Genomic DNA, 22,607 nt, shown 5'->3' with positions numbered 1-22,607 from the left:
ATGAGACTGATGGTGTACACACCTTTCCATGTACTTACTGGCCACTCATTCCTGATTTTTACAGTTTATTTTCAGAGCATTTTCTTACATTTTTTTGCTGTTATTTGTCTTTTTTGAGTTATGATCTTTTAAAACTTATTCCTGACACAGGGTTCACACAGTTCAGACTCACACTGAACTCGCTGAATACCCAAGAATGACTTCCATCTTGATCTTCCTGCCTCTATTTCCCAAATGCTGGGATTATAGGCATGCTCTACCATGCCCAGGTAACCTATAAGAATCCTTTGTGTATGTCTTAGTTATCCTTTAATTTGTATTCTCTCATTATTTAAGAAACTGTATTACCGACTTTTGCCTTGCCATAAAAAAAAAAAAAAAATCCAATGGACACGACTTACAAGAGGGAGGGTTTATTTTGGCTCAGGAATTCTGAGGGTTCAGTCCATGGTTACTTGGACCCATGACCTAACATCACTGCAATGGGAATATGCGGCAAAGGTAAACAACTTACTTCCTCGTGACTCAGAAGCTGAGAAAAGGAAAGTCCATGATCCGAAGATACCATCTCTGACACCCATGTATGTATACAGGGCACAGATGGACAATTACCTGATTTCAATTCATTCTTTAGACCTGAGCTCAATTCTCCTTTCCTCGGGGAAGCAGTCCCTCTCAGCTTCCTTCACCTTGTAAAAAGTACAGCACTTTCTTCTCCTTCACAGTCAAAACCTCCTGGATATATGTCATTATATATGTGTGTAACATAAACATAGATGCAATTAATTATATGTATATGTAATTATATATTCATTCCAGGATAGCTTGCCTAATGTCTCCTTTGCTCAGCTATAAATCCCAAGATGGCCCAGTTTGACAACCAGAACATGGTGACAATCAGTACTCATTGACCAAAAAACAACTAGGGACTTGAGAGCTGATCAAGAGCCCAGTGCAGTTTTTCCCCATCTGCTTTGATGGTCATTCTACAACGATCACTTGCTAATTAGCATGGCTGACCGGGCAGGAAACTGGTCTCTCTTGGGATGAGAGGAAAATTCCATGCAACACAGAGGGCTGTTATGGGAAGAGAGGACCGATGAGTAGGAGTTTGAAACTGTTTTCTCTGGGTGAAAGGAAGGTTTCTACAGTGTGGGAGGAGGCAATGCCACTCATTCCTTCTTGTGACTCAGGTGGCTGTTTCTAAATAAACATACAAAGAAACAAGGCGACAGAGGAATGAGGCACGGTAAGCCAACATCCATCAATTCATCCCGGCAGGAAATAAGAAAAGAAGCCAGGAGTCTAGAATGCCTGTGAGACTTGGCACGGGGCACCATGAACACTTGGGGACTAGTTCTCACAAGATGTAATCATTCCCACCAGAAAAAAATTAAAAAGAAAAAATCCTTTTCAGAAAAGACCACAGACTCCCTTGTTCTGTATTTATAGGCCTGAAGGCTGAATGTTTTGCTCTAACAAGGGCTTGGTTAAACTGACAAAAGGGAGTGTTTGGGGGCGTCCCCTTGGGTGAGCCTGGAAGATCTAATCCTGGTCCAAGTGAGGGGCTGGGGCCAAAACCAAGTTATTTATTTGATCTTCTTCAAGTCAATCCAGGTGAGCATGTGGCCATTCATATTCAATCACTCTCTCTTTCTCTGGTTTTTGGAAAGAGGTTTTTTTCTGGGTAGCCCCAGCTGTCCTGGAACTTACTCTGTAGATCAGGCTGACTTTGAACTCACAGAGATCCACCTGCCTCTGCCTCTGCCTCTTGAGTGCTAGGGTTAAAGACATGCACCACTATACCCAGCTATAGCATGTAGCCATTCTAACAATGTGCTTTGAATAGAATATAAATTCCCCTCTGTAGAAGCCATAAAAGGCCACCCATCCATTAGTATGCCAACACACATTGGATGACTTAATGGGATTTGTCATCTACTGTGCTCTGCTGCCAAGGTTTACATTTCTTGAAATACTACCATGGTCTCAACCCTGGGAAGACAGAGGTAGAATACTGAGTTCTAGGGAGCCTGGGCTGCATAAATAATGGGATTCTGGCCAGCCTGGGGTTGATTAAAGTAAGACTTTGTCTCGAAATAACACTAGCAGCAGCAACAACAATCACCACCACCATCACCACCAGCATAGTAATTGAAATCTAGTCCTTACACTTACACGTTGGGTCCTTACCTCCTGACTTATAAAGTACAGAGCCTGTTTCCATGTATTTTCATAAGAGGTTGGAAAAATAAAAGAGATTATGGCTATAAAATATCTGAAGGCATGATGCAGATGTTCAGTACATGAATTCTCTGACACCTTCTATAGAAATATTGCTGGATCTGCCATCAAGCAGTTATTAAACGCCAGGGATTATCTTAGATACTGGAAGACAGATTATTTTGGCTTGTAGTTTCGGGTTATAGTTCATAGAAGAGCTACAGGAAGCTTGTACTGCTCCGGGGCCACATGAGAACCATCATACACCTCCAGAGGAGACGGGACTATGAACCAAACCAACTATTAGCTTATAAAAACAAGAGAAAGTTAGGCCAGCCACTCTTCAGGCCCATAAAGAGTTGGCTAATTAACCAGTGGTCAATGCCCAGGCAAGTGATTCGACAGTTAATTCCAAGAGACGGACTGAAAGCAATTGAGTTCCCAGTCGGCTTGGCTAGCTGGTCAGAGCAAGGTCTTCAGCTGCTGTATGAATCCACTGCTTTCCTCCTCAAGGGAAATGTGTTTTCAGCCAAGTCCTTCTTCAAGTGAAGAGGTACATGCTCAGAATTGAAGGAGCATGCCAAATATAGTTTATACTGGGTAGTCATTGTGGAAGTAAAACATAAAATCCTTCTTTGAGCCAAAAGTTCCTTAAGAAATGAAAATCTCAGCCTCAGCTGGGAAACAAGGGCTTGTTCTTTGGAATGCAAGGCAGCTCTCTCGCTGAGCTCCTTGGGTTCTGTATCCATTTGAAGGAAGGGACCCTAACCTTAGCTACTTTAGCCAAGGAGAGTGGCAGCATTTGGAGCACAGGACCTAGTGAGACGTGTTCTTCAAATGGGGGAGGGGGAGAGTCAGACAATTATTCTAGAGCAGGGATACACTGCTCTCTGATTCCGGGGGGCCATTCTTAGCTGCCTACTCCCCCTTTAAAAGTGTGTGAGCCAATGCCAGAGTCACAGGTTGGACTCCAGACAGGTGGCGATCTACACGTTGCCACTGCTGCCCAGGCAAGGATATGATGCGGGAGGGTGGTGGAACTTTCACATCTTTTGTTTGTTGTTGTTTTTCGAGACAGGGTTTCTTCGTAGCTTTGGGAACTTGTAGCTGTCCTGGAACTCGCTCTGTGGAGCAGGCTGGCCGTGAACTCACAGAGATCCGCCTGCCTCTGCCTCCCAAGTGCTGGGATTAAAGGCATGCGCCACCACCTCCCAGCCTTTCCAACCTTTGAAATCTTCTCATCATCCAAGATCAATATCCTCTGTGAAATGTTTGTAGAGGACGGAACAAAACTGTGCTGGATAGAGATGCTTGAAACAGAAAAATCACATTTGTGGGTAATACTGTAGGAGATTTAAGCAGGGACCAAGTGAGGAGGACCAGGGGAATAAGGGCTGAAAAGTGCATTAATCAAAGCCACGGCTGCATGAAGGACCCTTATGGAAACCAACTGTTTTGTATGCTAGTTAAGAACACATGTTTTTTAAGAAGGAACTTGAACACAGGCTCCCTTTATTTGTGTGCAATGCTTTCCACTAGAATGCACAGATTGTTCAATGAAAATCTCGGCACCAGGCATGAGATATTTCCCTATAAGTTATTAGCCTGGGAGGCCCCCAAAGTCCCTAAAAGAACACGGGTTATTGACATTGCTCCTGGCTGTCCACCGTAGCTAGATAGCAAGCACAATTGCTGAAGACACAATACACTTGGTTTTCAGGACGGAGAGAAAGAAAGTCGGACTGAGAAGTCACCACTACACTTACCCAGTGGTAGCATCGCCATGCAATCATACCAACCTACTTAGCTTTGACGTGCCTACTGGTGCAATAGAAGCATGGCCGCTGTGGGGTAAACAATTGATTTCTGATTAGATGGTTTGCCAGCTTAGGAGGATTCTCTGGCCTTTGTGTGCAGAGTGTTGGAACTACATGTGTGTGACATTATGCTCTACAGATTTGACTTTTTCTGGGGTGTGGGGGGTAAGACATAGGGGAAAATAAAGAAATGTGGAAATCAAGGGAAAAAAAAAGCACAATCGATGAATGCTTCCCGAAGAAGCCAGAAAAGACAGAAGAGAGTGAACAGGGAGCCGATCAATCAATCGTACCTTCATCCCTGCGGCGGCTGCAGGTCCACTGGGGTCCACGGCCTGGATGTGGCATGGCTTGCTTCCTCGCACCACAAAGCCCCAGCCAACGGCATCACCAACAATCTAGAGAGGAAAGCCACAATTAGCAAGCAGCAGACTGTCCCTGGCAATTTGCCTGTCTTCCCAAGAAAACAAAGTCTGACCCAGGATTAACTATGAGTCTTGACATATTTTTTTTCCCTTATTTCATCTCTATTGCATCAGGGAAATGAAGATGTGGTGTGGACATATAACCTGTTTGGACTGGGGAGGATACTCCCCGGTAAACAGCTGGCAGCAGTATGCCTCTTCCTCGGGCCAACAGCCAACTTTATATCACACCCCAGCAGAAGTCTGAGAAGACCTTAAGAACATCGCTGCTCTTTCTAGATCCAATGTCTACCTGAGCATCACCTTTCCTTTATATCCAAATGACGGACTTCAACCTGGCTTACATCGGAGTGTACAAGAACAGTTTAAACTACTAATGGAGAGACAGGAAGAATCTTGGCTTCTTTTGAAAGACAGTTTTCCGTACCAAGGAAACCAAGTGAGAAAGCAGATAAAGCTCACTCACAAGTCGCAAACAGACTCTGGTCCAAACATTGTTTGGCACTGACGCATATTTTTTCCTACAGAATCAGAACTGGCCGGATGGCTCCGGAGGCATCCTCAGCACACGAGCCAATGAAAACCCTCAAAGTCAAGTATTAGTGATGCTGGCACTAATAGAAAGAAAAACAAATGCTCTCAAAACAGCCCTCTCTCAACACCTGGAGACTGGGAAAAAGCAAGAGGGCAAGTAGGAACTCAGGTGGAATTTCTTAAGACAACCGGGGACTTGTGGTTTCAGGATTCACTACCATGAATTTAATATATCTAATTTCACTTTCAAATACAGTGTGTCTTTCCCCTTGATACAGACATATTATAACAGCCCTTCTTACATTAACTCCTCAGTGCTCAGACGAGACGGGCCCTCAGCAAGAGTCTGGGGTGTGAATGAATGTGTGGGAAAAATGTCTCTTCCTTGAGGCAATAACAAAAGTTGGGAAATAGAGTAAGGGGCGGGGGATGTTCTTCAAAAGTTTATTCATGTGCTTGTTGTAGGCTGAGAGAAGAAAGCAAGCACAATAGGGGCGATGGTACCAATAAGATCATGTGATTGGGCCTGGGGATGTCTCTTGGTAGAGCACTTGCCTAGCATGCAAGAAGCTCTGGGTTTGAACCTCACAAACCCAATGTGGTCTGTAGTCCTGCTACTTCAGAGGTGGAGGCCGGAGGATCAGAGATTCAAAGTCATCCTTGGCTACACATAGTTTGATATCTATGTGAGATCCTTCAGAAAAACAACTTAGATTCTGTTCAAATATAATCAGTGGGGTCTGGGGATGGCAGAAAAAAGGTTGGGGGAACACTAAGAAAGGGCGAGTCAGATACACGACTCAACACAGGACTCCCCAGTCAGGGGGCTATACACCTCAATACACACTGGTTACTCTTTCCTTTCTTCTCCTTTTTAGGATTCTCTTAACAGTTTAACTATTTTTATAATTAACTGTAAAGAAGAAATTTTTGTACTGTTATCTGTCTTATAAGATATAATGATATATAATAATAATTATATTAGAACAATTGTATAGTAGATGTTTTAAAGGACACATCAAAAAGAATTTAAAATGTCATTAACAAATCAAGGGAGGTCTTTTTTTAAAAAACGATTTATTTTTATTTTATGAAGATTGGTGTTCTGCCTGCATGTATTTCTGTGTATGGGTGTCAGATCCCTTAGAACCAGAGCTACAGACAGTTGTGAGATGCCATGTGGGTGCTGGGAATTGAACTCAGGTCCTTTGGAAGAGCAGTCAGTGCTCTTCTAAGCTATCACTCCAGCCTCTCAAGGGAGGTGCATTTCACTGCATTGGAGTTCAGAAAGTCTATGACTACAACCATGTAAAAAACAAATGCACAGATGGGTACATGTAAAGACGTGTGCCAACACACATCTTTATCACCACACTTTGGATTCAGAGGCAGGAGGATCCCTGTGAGTTCAAGGCCAGCCAGATCAACATAGTAAGCTGCAGACCATCCAGGGTTACATAGTGACCTATGCGGTCTTCATCTCAAAAAAAAAAAAAAAAGGAAGGAGAGAGAGAAAAGTGTTCCCTCTCATCCCCTAAGCCACACACTGACAGGTGGGTATGCCCAGGAGTCAGGCTTACCGTGAATGTCTTCCTGGCATACGGAGCTCCAGGGGTCAAGAGTTCCTCAGAAGTGACAGGTCTCTTCAGCACTAAGAGACAGACATAGGGTCAGAGAGGATACAACTCTAAGTCCTTCTCCTGGTCATTCAGCAGGGATTTCCTGAATGCCACCTCTCAACTGCTAACCAGTAAAAGTGGCAAAGACCTCCACCTCACGGTTATCCTTAAGCTGAGCAGACAGGAAGTACCAGTCAAGGACTGAAGCCTAACTTTTAGAACCACGGGAATGCAAGTGAGAGAAAAGAAACTAAGATGCCTTGGGAGGGGGCAAAGGGAGGAATGGAGTCTTCCTCTAAAGGAAAAGGGTTCACTTCTAGTTCTCCCAGCTCTTTCTTCTAAGGTCTTATCTGTGTCTCTATCTGTCAAAACTCCAGCAGCCCAACAACCATGCTGCAGATGCTGTCTCCATCCAACTCCTTGTCCCCACATACTGCACACATCCCATTCGCTGAGCTTCATTCTTTCCTCTAGTGAACAGTCTAGAAACATGAGAAGGCTGCAACACGCTCTGAGCCAGACCAGGGAACTCTCCTCCGTACGCTCCATGGGCTGAGCCACTTCCCTGCATCCTGTCACATCCATTATTCATCTAATTTCTACTTGACCTAACAGATCTAAAGCAGCGGTCTCAACTTCTGGGCCTCGACCTCTTTGGGCATCCAATGACTCTTCACAGAGGTTGCCCAAGACCAGGGGCACATCAGATATTTACATCGCGATTCACAACAGTGGCAAAATTACAGTTGAGAAGTAGCAACAAAAATAAGTTTGTGGACAGAGGTCACTACAACAGAAGGAACTATATTAAAGGGTCCCAGCATTAGTACGGCCCAGAACCACTGCTGTAGTAGCGTAAATGAAGGCAGACAGAAATTATAATAAAATATTTAGGTCTACAAGAGATAGACAAGGCAACCTGTTACAGACGGGAAACGCGAGGGGGGGGCCTCGCAGGCCCCCAGCGGTCGCCACCCGGGAGGCTCTGATTTGGGGCGGATATCCGAAAAGCCCCACGTTGGGCACCAAAATATAGCAGCGTAAATAAAGGCAGACAGAAATTATAATAAAATATTTAGCTTTAATTAGAAAACCCAAGGTTCCTGTGAAGAACAGAAAAGCAAAAGGGGCGGGGGTGGGGTGGGGACACACACCAGCAATATTTATTAGTAGAAAATATCCTCAGGGGGCCCCACCCTACAAACAAGGTGATTGGCTGGGGCTTCCCCTACACACTGCTCTAAAGATTCTGGCTCATCACTGTACTAATCTCAATAATTAATTAGTTAATTAAATAATTCATCCAGACAAGGTCTTGCTTGCATGTGATGTAGCCCAGACTGGCCTCAAGTTCTCTGCAATCCTGCCTCAGTCTCCAGGGCTGGGACTTTAAGCTGTGTGACACCACGCTTGGTTCATTTCGAAAGTGACATTAGATATAATAAACTCATAATAGAAAATCCTAAAACGCCAGAAGTGTCTGACAGTCTTAAAGCTTAAAGAAACACAGAAAATCCTAAAACCACTGAAGTAAGTGCCCGATGATCTTAAAGCTTAAAGATAGAACACTTAGTATTATGGCTTTTAATATTTCCTTCTTTTGTCATTAATTTTATATGTGAGAATATATATAATGTTTATGGTTCAGAAACATTAATCTCTGCATGACCAAGATGTTGGAGCTAAAGCCTGGGTAGTAAAACAGGGATCAAGTCCAGGCATGGGTGCCGGGGTCCATTTCTCAGCAACCACATCACTAGCTTCGTGGGCTATGCCATCTCAGAAATTGTGAACAGTAACAGTGTCCAGCGATGTCTGTCTGTTCTCAGCTCACTGATGTTGTTTACCAAGGCAACAGAGACAGCTGCATAGGACCCCCTAGTAATGAACTTCTTCATCCAACCTCTAGCAATGAATAGATAGGATAGGGGGTTGTCCTAGCCTCCCAGGACAGCTAGTGGGTAGAGGGCACAAGGACCAACCATCCTAACATGGGGACATGCACAGTAGAGATGTAAGTGCCACAGAGAAATGAAGGGAGGCAGGGCCAGGGTCCAATCTGGACAAGTACCCACCCCCAGCTCCCTTTGCCAGTGGCATTCATTCAGAGGTCAGACACTGGTCCCCAACAAGTGTGCAGCAGCATGGGGCAGACCTGCAGGATCCCCAGGCAGCTGAGCCCAATTGCTGGGTAAACACCAGGCTTAAGAAGCACCCTCCTAGGGAAGAGTCAAGAAATGCCTCTTGTGCAGGGAACAGGTGGTTGGGATTATTACTTTTGCTTTTCAGAAAGCTTTGAAAAGGAATCAGTGTTTGCTAAGGATGAGGGAGTAGGTCAAATATCAAGATGAGAAACGAATGTCTCAGGAGACAGAGAGGAGGTAGGAAAAGCAGTGAGCGTGTGAAGATTGAGATCTTATTGCTTAGCAGACAGGTTTCTCTCCATGCCTGTGACTCCTCAGGGGGTTAGGAAAATTGATGGTATTTTTGGCAGCTTGGCTGGCTGTTTATTTTAATGTATTTTTTCTTGTGTTGGGAAACAGAAACTTTGAGAGCCAGGAAATTATCCTTGAAGATTCCCCTCTTATCACCACGACACGGATTATGGCGGCAGCCATGGCTTTGTTTTTTCGGAAGAGTAGAAAGGTCAGATACTTATATCTACTCCTAAATATATATCATTCTAATATATAGAGATGGCTAATATTTTTATTTATTAAAATACAAATGTGTGTGTCTGTGAGAGAGAGACAGAGACAGACACACAGACTATTATGATATGGCATACGTGTAGAGATCAGAGATTTTTGTTCTTTTCTTCCATGTTTATGTAGGTTCTGAGGATGCTGGGGGTTGAACTCAGCTTGTCGGGCTTGCATGGCAAGCACTTTTATGTTCTAAGCCATCTCACCAGCCTTATGACGGGGTTCAAAGTCCTTATGGAGGCTGATGAATAGGTTTTGAAACTGCAAAACCCAATGAATTCCAGTGGGCAGGCTTATGTATTCCGGCCTTCCTCCTTATGAGTGTTAGGCATTGAAACCGAGCGTGGTGGCACATGACAGTCATCCCAGTATCCAGCAGGGAGACTGTAGCAAGTTCAAGGCCAGCCTGGGCTACATAATGAATACCAGACATACAGGACTAAGACCTTGTCTTAGCAAACAAACAGAAGGAAGGAAGGAAGGGAGGGAGGGAGGGAGGGAGGGAGGGAGGGAGGGAGGGAGGGAGGGAGGGAGGGAGGGAGGAAGAAAGGGCGCACAGCACAAGGCCCACATAGATCCTTGCTTCATGGTCTGGGAACACAGTTCTTTCTCCGCTGCACTTGCACGGTGCTGAGGAGGTGCTGAGGCCCTTTCAAGAGTCAAGGACCTCCTCCCTCTCAGCTGCTGACCCCAGCTGCTGGTGTTGGACAGTCCTCAGCTGACTCGAGAGCCATCTTTCTAAAGGCAGCTGTCTTCAGCAAAGACATCCTTCCTTTCAGGGGAACCAATCTCGAATAACTGGTCAATAAGAATGTTTGGCTTGTCTCTCTCAGGGCTACTCTGCAAGGCATCCCGGCGCAGGACTGCCTCACCGCTCAACAGTAGGCTTCCATGAAGGTGGATCACAGGCTACTCTTTCCCAGCCGTTCAGCAGATGGTAACTCAAGTCCGCTGTGCTAAGGCTCCTGCCTGTGGGCCCAAGCCTCCACAGACAGGAGCGTGGGCACCCTTTTCCAACTCACCAGACTTGGGGTTGCAGAGCACCGGGGGGCTGCTGCTGAGCGTCGGGCTGCTGCTGAAGTAGCCACTGCTGCCACAGCTGCTCATACTGCTCCTCCGCACGGCAGACACGATCTTGATCTCCTTGCTGGGGCTGACTGCAGAGGGGAAGCAAACATGGTCACTGAGCAGGCAGGTTTAGGACCTAAAACTCCTGGGTCCTCAGCTGCAGGGTAAGAATTCCATGTCCAGTTTGCTCACACAGTCATAGATGGCATAAATCAGGCCACCTTCGGTTTCCTGGACTGGGAAATGAAATAATATTACTCCACACGGTGGCTGTGAAGAAAAGATCGTATAATGTATATGAACATGAACATCTTTCTCCCTCTCCCTCTCTTTCTTTTCAAACTAAGGCTCATTACGGAGCCTGGGCTAGCCTCAACCACTAGGTTCCTGGAATTATAGGGCACACTACTGTGCCTAGTTTACAAGATATTTTGTCTTGGAGTATTCGTGTGTGTATGTACATATTTGTGTGTATGTTGTATGGACATATGCACATGCACATGTGTATTCATTCTTGCGTGTAGAGGTCAGAGGTCAATATCCAGAGTCTTCCCCAGCTGATCTCCACCGTACAGTCTGGGACCTGATTTTTCTCATTGAACCTGGAGCTTGACGATTAGTATAGATTGACCAGCAAGGTCCAGTTATCCTGTCTTTGTCTCCCTAGCACTGGGAGTATAGAGACATAACAACATACCTTTTTATCTTTTTTTTTTTTTTTTTTTTAATAAATCTTAACATACCCTTTATCTGAGTGCTGCGAATCTAAATGCAGGTCATCATGGTTTATTAACAGGGCCATCTCCCCAGCTGCTACAGGACACAATCCAAGAACTACCAAACCCAAGTTTTCCCTTCCTGGGTATAAATCCAGTGCCCATCATGTATGTGATACTTCCTCCCCAGGGGTAGTAAATGACTCCTGATTTAATGACAGCCACCATCGAGAAGCATGGAAGACACTGAGGCTTTCAAACGGTTATGTGAGACAGTCTTCATCAGCTTTCAGGTTTGGCTCTCCTGCCGCAGAGCAGGGTGGCGCTGAAGGCCTGGAGGTGAAGGAGTGTAGGGCCGCTGCTCTGGCTGCTGACTGGCTTGTGGAAAGCAAACAAACAAACAAACAAACAACGTTGGCTTTCCAGGAGTACACTTCTCCCGTCGTCTCTACTGACCCTATCCCAGAACCAGGAAGGATGAATTGCTACTCGGCACCTACAGAAGACCTTGGAGCACAGGCGTGGGCTGCTGACCTTCAGCTGGTTTTTATTTTCTTCTTAGCAGCTCTTGCTTTGTTTTCAGACTGAGCCCTGGCTGTGTATGAGGTCTTTGGGAAACAGGGGTCTCAAAAGGGGGGCTAAAGACAAATGGCTGGGAGGAAGCTATGTCCACCGCTTGTAAGACGCTCCAATGCTCGGGACTGTTCATCTGAGAAATGAGCAGAGAAACAACTGTTTCCTTGGGGCTATTGTAAGAATTAGGTGAGAAAAGCCACACAGTCAAGCCCGAGGCACAGCAATATCTCCATGCACAGGGGTACAAGTCCTCATTGTCAGTTCCTGTTCAGAAGCAAGACATGACCAATCTATTTGGTGCCGAGTTAAACTCGGTGCTTATTTTATTTTTCCTCCCCTCCTCCTCTCCTTCCCACTCCTTTCTTTACTTTCTTCCTCTCCTTTCCCATCCCTTCTTTTCCTCTCTTCCTTTGGAGGCAGGATCTCAAGAAGTCACATACCCAAGCCTGACCTTGAGTTTCTGCCTCCACTCCCAATGACTGGGGTGACAAGCTAGTGTCCCACACCCACCTAGAGCTTCTGAACTTTAAGTCAAGTTCCTAGCGTCAATGTTAAGGGAGCTGGAGATCCTCTTAAACAATTCACATTTCTGTAGTTGGTGAGTGTGTATGTGTGCGTGTGTCTGTGCACACGCACATGCGCGTGTACAGAAGCATGCAAGTGAGTGTTTATTCTTAACACAAGGTCTCGTGGAACCCAAGTGGACCTAATACACTGTAGTGGAGAAAAACTTTGATTTTTTTCTAATCCTCCTGCCTCCACCTCGTGAGTTCTGGAGTATACAGGCATACAACACAGAACCCGAGTGGGGCTGGGGATTAAAACCTGGGCTTCCAGCACGTGAGCAAGCAGTATACCAAAGGAATCACATCCCCAGCCCCGCTCTTCATTATTTCTCAGAAGACAAAAAAAAAAAAAAAAAAAACGCATGCGTGCACAATGGAGCCGGCCTACCTGACATAAAACTGGTGGATTTCCGACTGTCATGGCTCTGCTTCCTCAGGCAGAAGGGGCTGTCGTGCGTCTCCTGGGAGGAGGGGGACTTCTCATTGAGCAGCTCCATCAGTCTTCGCCTCCGACGGAAGTTCATTCTGAACTGGTAGAGGAGATTGCTGTCCACAAATGGGTGCTTGTTGGACACTGGGTTGAAGAAACAAGCCATGAGGAATGCGTGGCATGCTGGCCAGAGAGCAAGACAGCCAGAAGGCTCTAGCCAACAGGGGCAAAAGTCCCAGGAAAGAGGCTACACAGACGCCACGCACACCTGCGCAGCGCCCACACGCAGTCCCAAATTCTTCTCACATGACAGGCTTTGAAAGAGTCTGGTAGCCAGCTCCTCTGTGAAACAGTCCCTGACTTCAGCCCCAACCTCAGTTCTCTTTATGGTGTCCTGTTTGTGCCCTCCCACCATGGGATCGCTCACCTTACTGGACACCCTTATTGTTCACGATCTTTGTTTTTCTACCTAACACACTGGGTTCTCTGGGAGATGATCACAGCTTCGTGTAACCACGTGTGCTCAGGATCCCGCACAGTGCCCCACACCAACACTTCTTCAATTCATTTATTTTTTCTTTTTGAAGCAGATATTTTTGTAGCCCAGGCTGACTTCAAAGCACGGTACATAGTCAAAGATGACCTCGGAATCCTGATCATTTCCCTAGGATTAGAGGCCTGTGCCCCTGCGTGCAGTTTAAGCATGATAGGTAAACAGTCTACCAAACAAGCCACATCTCTGGCCATCAATCATTTGTAAGAACTCTCTGTGTGTGTGCCTCTCTGTGTCTCTCTTTCTTTCTTTCTCTGTGCTCTCTGGGGACCAAACCAGATGCTCTATAAGGTATAGTCACAGCCTCAGTTTTCAATTTTCTGTTCTGAAATAATTATCAACCCACAGAGTTTCAGCAATACTAATGAGAACACAATCTTACACCATTCTGGTCAGATGAAATTTTCAAAACAGGGACTTCTCTGGGGCTGTGGGGCATCATGGGGGTTGGGAGAGAGGTTTTAGACAAAATAATGGATTGTTACTCTGACTTGGTGAAATTATCCTAAAATTGCCTGTGACTGACGGCACGACTTTACAAATACGTGTAAAAAAAACCACTGAACTGTACATTTTATTGATTGTTTCTGTGTGTGTTTGTATGCATGTGCATGTTTGAGGGCACACGTGTGTTCAAACATCGTATGCATAAAGAGGCCAGAGGTCATTAATCAGGTATCACCTGCTACTTTTTAAAAATTATTATTATTGTGTTTATCTATTTGTGTATGGAGGGGAAACATGCACAGGCCACATGGTGTGAATGTGGGGGTCAGAGGACAAACTATGGGAGTCAGTTCTCTTTTTCTGCCATGTAGAAGTTGAGGATTAGACTCAGGTCATCGAGTCTGGCCAGTGAGCGGGCTGGCCAATGAGCACCTGGATTCTCCTGCCTCTGCCTCCCCAGAACTGAGATTTCTATAGCCACCATACCAGGCTTTTAATCTTTAGCGTTCAGGATTGAATTCAGATGCTGTGACTGCACAACAAATATGTTTATTGACTGAGCTCTCTCCTCAGCCTCAAATTGTATACATTAAATGGATGGATTATATGGCACATGAACTATAGTTCCATAGACTTATTTTTAAAAATCAATAACAGATAAGGCACAGTGGAATATGCCTATCTCCCCACAGTTGGGGACATAGAGGTAGGAGAAATTTCAAATTTCTTAAAAAGTTTTATTTCAAATGCTTTGGAAATTCAATGGAAAAAACAAAATTCCTTAAAAACTAACTGAAAAATAATCAATACATACTAGATACTTATTTTAGAAGATACAGAGGAAAAATCCAAGTCAATATCAGATCCAAAGAATTTTAAAGTTCAACATAATTTAAAACCAGGGAATCATAAAGGGATCTTCAAGTGGAATGGCTCAACTTTGTTTCCATTGAGGAAGATGCAAGACAAGGTACCCAGTAGAGTCCTGGCAGAAATAGCGCCAGCACTCAGCAGATTAAAATCAGGTCCACTGTTCTCTTCTTGACCCTGAAGACATATCTCAGGTAGTCAAATTCAGAGGGTGTAAACAGAGTCTTTTCTCTCCTGCCCAGTTCTGCACCTGCTTTTAAAATAATCACTCAAAGGCTTAACATGAATTACAAACTGTTTGGCCTATTGCTCAGGCTTACTACTAACTAGCTCTTACAACTTAAATTAACCTATTGTTATTAATCTATGTTTTGCCACATATCTCATGGCTTTACCTGTGTTCTAATACATCTTGTTCCTCTGGCAGCTGGCTGACATCTCCTCCAAACTCTGCGCTTCCTCTCCCTGTATCTCTGCTCAGATTTCTCACCTGGCTCTATCCTGTCTTGCTATAGGCCAAAGCAGCTTCTTTATTAACCAATGGTAATAAAACATATTCACAGCATACAGAAAGATATCCCATAGCAGGAGGGACTTTTAAAATTTTATTTTTGAGATGCGGTTTTGCCTATAGGACTGACAGAATTGGTCCTCATCACCTAGCCCAGGATGGCTTCAAATCTGCGGCAATCCCCCTGCATCTGTTTCTCGAGTGCTGTGACTACAGGTGTGAGCCAGTAGGCATAGCTAATGTTGGAGTAGTCTGCAAAGGTTGTTTAAGAGCAGGGGAGAGCCGGGCGGTGGTGGCGCACGCCTTTAATCCCAGTACTCGGGAGGCAGAGGCAGGCGGATCTCTGTGAGTTCGAGACCAGCCTGGTCTACAAGAGCTAGTTCCAGGACAGGCTCCAAAACCACAGAGAAACCCTGTCTCGAAAAACCAAAAAAAAAAAAAAAAAAGAGCAGGGGAGATAGCTCAGTGGGTAAAGACGATGGCTGCCAAGCCCAACGACCTGAGCTTCCTTCCCAGGGCCAACATGGTGGAAGGAGAGAAGTGATTCCTGTAAGATGTCCTCTGGCTGACACACACGCACCACGGCACACAGGAACCCCTCCATGCCCACCCCACACAGATAAATAAACAAGTAAATTAATAAATGTAATAAAGATCTAGAATTATCTCACTTAAAAGATAACAGTTTGTTTAATAAAAGCCTGAATGCCTGTGGTCGCCATTGCAAGCTCTTTTGTAGGAAAAATAGAAAAACTTTAAAATACTCATTATCAACAAATTTCTTACTTAGGGATGCAAGAAGCAAAAAGTGTATAAACAAGGAAAATGACATAACCCACTATGTACCCCAATAACCTCTTTATCTACATTAATTGATTCACAGCTGCCTTTGACATCTCATTAAAAACAAAAACAAGCCAGGGTGCACTGTAATTATCAATGCACAGTTCCTCTGATCCCACTGTTAATTACTGTTTTTTTTTTTTTTGTTTTTTTTTTTTGGTTTTTCGAGACAGGGTTTCTCTGTAGCTAAGGAGCCTGTCCTGGAACTAGCTCTTGTAGACCAGGCTGGCCTCGAACTCACAGAGATCTGCCTGCCTCTGCCTCCTGAGTGCTGGGATTAAAGGCGTGCGCCACCACCGCCCGGCATTACTGTTATCATTAGTAGCAGTATTGTCTTTGCAGTCCTGGGGACAAAACAGTGGCAAGATGCACTGTACCATTGAGTATTTTCCCAGTCCTTTTTATATTTTTTAATTTTATGACAGGGTCTTATTACATTGTCCAGGCTGATCTTGAACTCACTGTGTAGCCCAAGTAATACCTAACCTTGGAATCCTCCTGCCTCAGCCTTCTAAATAGCTGGGATTTCAGGACTGTGCGAACAGGTCCAGTTCCTGCTTATATTAATGTTGATGATTCATACAGATGATGAAATGAACCTTGACATGAAAATGATTTACTAGTATATTCACCCAGTGCCAATTTATAAAATATTTACTTTTATATGCTATTTTAAAATAAGAATTCAGAATGTAGTATGCCTATTAGGAAAGTACTACAGGAAATATTTAACCCAATGACTCATATGGATGCTTTACAATCTTAAAATGCTGATAAACTATTTGGTCAAAAGAATAATGCTGGGTTTAGAGAAAAAAGAAAAGGATGTAGCTCAGTGGCAGAGGATCTACCTAGCACACACAAGGCTGAATTCAATCACAGATCCCACCAAAAAACAAAACCCAAGCACACACACACACATACACCACCACCACCACCAAAGACAAGCACACTGAATTCCCAGATAGTTCTGTATGTTCTCAGATTTGCTGTTCTATTCTAGTGCTATCTAGATTGAGAAATAAACCAATTAAATTTTCACAAGTATCCAAATTCCTGGCTTCTCTGTGCATAGCCACCTTTTTGTATAAATCTGTATGTAAGTTATTTTGTGTGACCTTGTTCTCAGTTTGTTGGTTTTAAAAATAACCCACGGTGACTTTCACAACAGTATTTTAAATACTGCATACATACATACACATATATATGTATACACACACACACATATAACTGTATGCGTTTACTAAAACCTACTGTTTTCCCTTGGCACTCTGAGTTAGATGAAACATTGGCTGTGGCATGAATATAACCAGAGAGAGTCTCAATACAACAGATTCCATAACTGCTAAGTACTGGATAGGAATTCTTCGTTCTGGGCTTGACATGACAGTTGCCATCACGGGCACAGCAGCTCTGATGACCTAGCAAAGACCTCAGCCTGCAGACCTACATAGCAGACAGTTAGTGGACCTATGAAAGTGGAACCCACTTGTTCGAGGGAAAAGAGTCACGAGATTGCCATAATACCTCTGACCCTCTCCGGAGATTTCAACCGCTACTCCCTCCTGTTCATATAGATATAACCTTTATAATATTAAAGGATGTAGGAGGTAGAAACTCAATGGGGATGGGACCTTTTGGTGGTTTGTAGCTGTTCATGGGCCACTCAGGCTCCTGCAACCCTACCATGTTCATTTACCTCTCCATGGTAGGCTTTATAAGTTCTTTTTTAGGTTTCTGAGCTCCCTTTCTGAGATAAACAGACATTTCTTGTCTATCTCCCTAGGGAAGTCATGTAACAGTCCACCAGAAGTATTTTCAGTAGGGTTCAGAGGTAGAATACTTGCCTACTGTGTATGAGGCCCTGGTTCGATTCCTGGTCCAAAGAAAGTTTTAAACTAATGAAAACACTTAAAGTCATCTTTGTAGCCAGATATGATGGCATGTGTCTGTGTTCCCAGAACTTAGAGGCAGAGGTGGCAGAATTTTAGCAAGTTTGAGGCCAACTTGGTCTAAATAGTAAGTTCCAGGCTAGCTGGGGTAGGGGGTTGGGGAATGAGGGAGACAGGATCTAGGGATAGCCTGCTTTTAAATAAAATTAGATGGTGGGTTTTCTGCCACCCACATTGATGTTGATGCGCTATTTTACCTTGAAGATACTTTTAGTCTCTCAACTAAATGTTTAACTGAGTTTTCTAAGTTTGTTTTCTGAGTGTAATTCTAGATATGGTGCATGTGACTACAGCTTTGATATGCCATGCTTTGTGGATAGCTATGGGACGCCTACCCCTTTCTGAACAGAAACAGGAGAGGAGTGGATTGAGGGGAGAGAAAGAGGGAAAGATGGAACAGGAGGAGAGGAGGGAGGGGAAACTGTGGTCTGGATGTAAAATAAATTAATTTGCTTTAAAAAAAAGTTGAATAAATTGAGCTCAGGACTAGCCTGGGCTATATGGCAAGACCTTCTCTTTAGGAGCCAAAAAAGAAAACCAACCAACCAACTAACTAATCAACTAACTAACTAACGAAATGAGCTGAAGGAAAACAGCCGGTCATGCAATGGCGTCGGTAACACACATCTATTCAACTGTGGAGCACCTGGTAAGTGTCACGCCTGGCCCCAGATATCTATCTTAGCACCGCAATGGGCAGATGGCACCATCTGCTCATCGGAAAGCTTGCCAGTTCCACAGTCTGCTAAAAGAGACATCATTGCGTATAAAAACAAACAAGCTAGGATTTTACTAAGATGCTTTGATGGCAAGTAACTCTTAGGAAATAAGAAATGCCCTTCAGGGAGGAACACAGGCTTCATACCGTTTAGGGGTGCATGCGTGTGTGTGTGTGTGTGTGTGTGTGAGAATGCGGGTACACAATTTGTGTGTGTACATGGAAGACAGGAGTTAACACTGCATGTCCTTTCTTAATCATTCTCTACATTTTTTCTTTCTTGAGACAGATCTCTTCACTGAACCCAAAGCTTGCCAGTTCAGCTAGAGTGGCTGGCCACATCACTTGGTTTTTTGACATGGCACATGTGGCGGTAACATCACAACTTTACAGTTAGTTCTCTGCTTCCACGTACGTCTACATGAGTTCTGGGGACTGAAATCAGGACACCCAGCATGAAGGACAAGCACATCCCTGGCCTACCTAGTTGGACCCAACTTAGTTTTTGTTGTTTTTTTTTTTTTTTTTTTTTCCCTGAGACAGAGTCTCATGTAGTCCAGGCTGGCCTGGGACTTGCTATGGAGCTGAGGATGACCCTGAATTATTTATGTTTTTCCATGTCCCAGTAAGGACACAGGTTTCAGAGTTAGACAAGCAGAGTTTCCCTCTTAGTTCTGCCGGATTCTCGAGCTGAGTGGGTGGTTTGGGAAACTCACTAAACCTGTCCTCATCTCTGTTGTTTGTGGCGCAGTTTCCATGTGAAGAACAAATGGGCAATTCATGTCAGAGATCTGGCATGCGCCTGACCTGGAGCCCTTGAAGGGTTCTTTGTCTTAAACTTCCAAAGTCTGATACCAGCCTTGGCTCTGATACCAGCCTGGGCTCACATCGTCCTTCCTTCTGGACAGCACTGTTACCTTTCACCCACTAAGAAACATGAACTTGAACCAGATATCTAGATCAAGATTACAGATAGACTCACTGAAGACACCTGAATCAAATCTTAGGTCAAAGGCAAGCACGAAATAAAGGAGTTAAGATGCAATAAATTTTGAGATATAACTGTATTAAGGAAGCCAAAACTCTCTTTATAGCAACCCATTACATAACATTTGAAGAAATAACATCTAAATGTGAAAGTTTATATTCTAAAGAAAGAAAAGTGAATTGTTTTTACACTCTAAAAAGACATATTTTCCCCCATATTGAATTTGCTGGGCAGGATAGCACATGCCTGTAATTCCAGCAACAAGGGAGACTAGAGCTGGGGGAATCATATGGAGTTCAAGGTCATTTCCCCTACTTTAGGGAATCCAAGGCCAGCATGGGCTCTATAACACCCAACCTCAAAAAGTTTATTTGCTCTAAGTACTTGTTCATTTGTCTTGGTTTTTTTGTATTGCTGAGGAACTGCCCCTAGGCCTTAGGCATGCCAGGTAAGGTGAGTGTTCACTGCTTACCTACAACCTCAGCCATTTTATTTATTTATTTTTAAGATTTATTTATTTATTATGTATACAACATTCTGCTTCCATGTATGCCCGCATGCCAGAGGAGGGCGCCAGATCTCAGTACAGGTGGTTGCAAGCCACCATGTGGTTGCTGGGAATTGAACTTAGGACCTCTGGAAGAGCAGCTGGTGCTCTTAACCTCTGAGCCATCTCTCCAGTCCCCCTCAGTCATTTTATAATCGTATTTTGGGATATGGTTTCAAAGCCTTTTCCCCAGGCTGATCACAAACATGCCATCCTTCTGCTCCAGCCTCCTGAATAGCTGGACGGAAAATATCTGCCAACAGCCCGGCAACCTCTCTTGATGTTTGTTAAACACAGAAGAGCACAGTTACAATCTGGGAAAGGATAGGAAAGAAGGATCAAGGAGGGGTCGGAGTCAGTGTGACTCTCAGTCTGAGACATTCTGATTCTTATTTGATAGATCTCAGTGTTGTATGGAAGTCGTGTCAACAGCTGTCCTGATGCAGAGTTGTAGAGTTTAACACACTTGTTTCTTAGGACTACTATTTTCTTCTCCCTGATTTTTTTATTTCCCAAGTCTCAGGTAGTTTAGGCTGGCTGTGAGCTCCTAATCCTCCTGCCTCCACCTACCTAGCGCTGAGCTTGCAGCCACGTGTCAGGCAGGTCTATCTGCTCTAAAGTGGTGGGGAGGGCATGAGAAGAGATGGCGTTCAAAGTCCACTTATATTTCTTTCTTTGTGTTGCCTTCCTTCCTTCCTTCCTTCCTTCCTTCCTTCCTTCCTTCCTTCCTTCCTTCCTTCCTTCCTCAGTTTAACAAATTTGTTGAGCTACCACAGAGGGCAGGTGAGATTCACTGGAGAATAAAATGGGAAGCAGGAACAGACCAGTCCCCAAGAGGACTGGGCTACATTCTACTATGGGAGCAATATTTTTTTAGCTAGTTAATTATTTACTATTATTTTTATTTCATATCTCCTTTACTGGTCCTTATCTTTTTTTTCCCTGCCTGTGTACTCCCCCCTTTTATTAAAAGTAGATTCTTATACAATATATCTTGATTAGTTTCCCCTCCCTCTACTTCTCCCAGTTCGCCCCCACCTCCCCTCTCATTTGGATCCACCCCCTTTCTGGCTCTCATTAGAAAAGAACAGGCCTCTAAGAGAAAACAACGACACAAAACAAAAGTAAAACGTAATAAGGTAAAACAAAAAAAATCACATCGAAGTTGGATGAAGCAAGACAACAAACGGATGGAGGGCCAGGGCCCCAAGGGCAGGTACAAAAATCGGAGACCCACTGTTCACACACTCAGGAGGTCCATGAACATTCTAAGCTGAAAGCGTTACTTTATAAGCAGAGGACCTAGTGTAGACCTGTGTAGGCCACGTGCTTGTTGCTTTGGTCTCTGTGAGCTCATAGGAACTTTGCTCAGTTCATTTTAGAGGGCCTTGTTCTCCTGGTGTTCTCCATACCCTTTGGCTCTTCTACCTCTTTCCACCTCCTCTTCTACAGGGTTCCCTGAGCTTGGAGGAAAGGGATTTGGTGGAGATCTACCATTCAGAGTTGTGTGCTCAAAGGTCTCTCTCTATGTCTCTCTGTATCTATCTGTCCGTCCATCCGTCTATCTATCTATCTATCTATCTATCTATCTATCTATCTATCTATCTATCTATCTATGTTTTTCTCTCTGTGTAGCATCTTGCTGTGGGTCTCTTTATTTGTTCCTGCAGAAGGAAGCCTCTCTGACGTTCACATACATTTTCTAATTGTGATATTATCAATAACTGTCCTTGACAGATGATTTTCTTTTTTTCCTTTTGAAGTTCTGGCAGTTGAACCTTGAGCCTCCAACATGGGGGCAAGTGTATTACAACTGAGCTACAACTGTATCCCCAAAACAAAAAGTTTCATTGTCTGATTTCTAATTTCTTCTAGGTCTTCTTCTTTGCTTTAGTGAAATTCCCATGGCTTGGTTGGACATTAGATGCTTTACTTTGATCTTGGGTATTTATTCACTGAAATTTTTGTTGTTGCTTGGTAGTTCCAAGGTTCAAACCCAGTGCCCTTGGGAATGCTAGGCCAGTACAGAGCCACCTCCCCCAGTTGCTCTGGCATTAAAAGGAATATTAAACAGGAAAAGCAGACATGGCCAGAAAAGTGAAGCCACGTGAAAAAGGAGGCTCTTCTTGCCTATGATGCTTGCAGAAGGACCAAGCTACTGGTTAAGGACAAGACTCCTATGCACCATATATCATGAATATTCAGAAGGGATGAGGGATGTGCTATCTGATCTACCCAAATAATAGTGGCAGTAAGAATGGATTTTCTGTGCAAATGATGAGGCAAAATTTTCCCCTTAGAAATAAGTAAGATCAGGACTGGAGAGATTGCTCAATGGTTAGCTGCTCTTCCAGAAGACCCAGGTTCAATTCCCAGCACCCACAAAGCAGCTCACAACTGTCTGTAACTCCAGTTCCAGGGGATCTGACACCATTGCAAAGATATACACGCAAGCAGAACACCAATGTGCTAAAAGTAAAAATAATAATAAAAAAAAAT

General features: G+C 44.1%; 1 protein-coding gene across 1 annotated transcript in view; it reads right to left on the bottom strand.

Moving 5' to 3' along the window:
- Deptor (DEP domain containing MTOR interacting protein) overlaps positions 1-22,607 on the bottom strand; it is a 145,293-nt gene that overhangs the window by 30,717 nt on the left and 91,969 nt on the right. Inside the window, exons 5-8 of the mRNA XM_057792215.1 lie at positions 12,638-12,823; positions 10,346-10,480; positions 6,580-6,650; positions 4,334-4,438 (exon numbers count right to left, since the gene is read on the bottom strand). Of these exons, the coding sequence (XP_057648198.1) occupies positions 4,334-4,438; positions 6,580-6,650; positions 10,346-10,480; positions 12,638-12,823 (497 nt within the window). The remainder of the gene's footprint in view (positions 1-4,333; positions 4,439-6,579; positions 6,651-10,345; positions 10,481-12,637; positions 12,824-22,607) is intronic.

This window comes from Chionomys nivalis, chromosome 17 (genome assembly GCF_950005125.1).
Source record: "Chionomys nivalis chromosome 17, mChiNiv1.1, whole genome shotgun sequence".
NCBI lineage: Eukaryota > Metazoa > Chordata > Mammalia > Rodentia > Cricetidae > Chionomys > Chionomys nivalis.
Note: the sequence above shows the minus strand (reverse complement) of the source record. Positions and strands in the feature narration are given on the sequence as shown.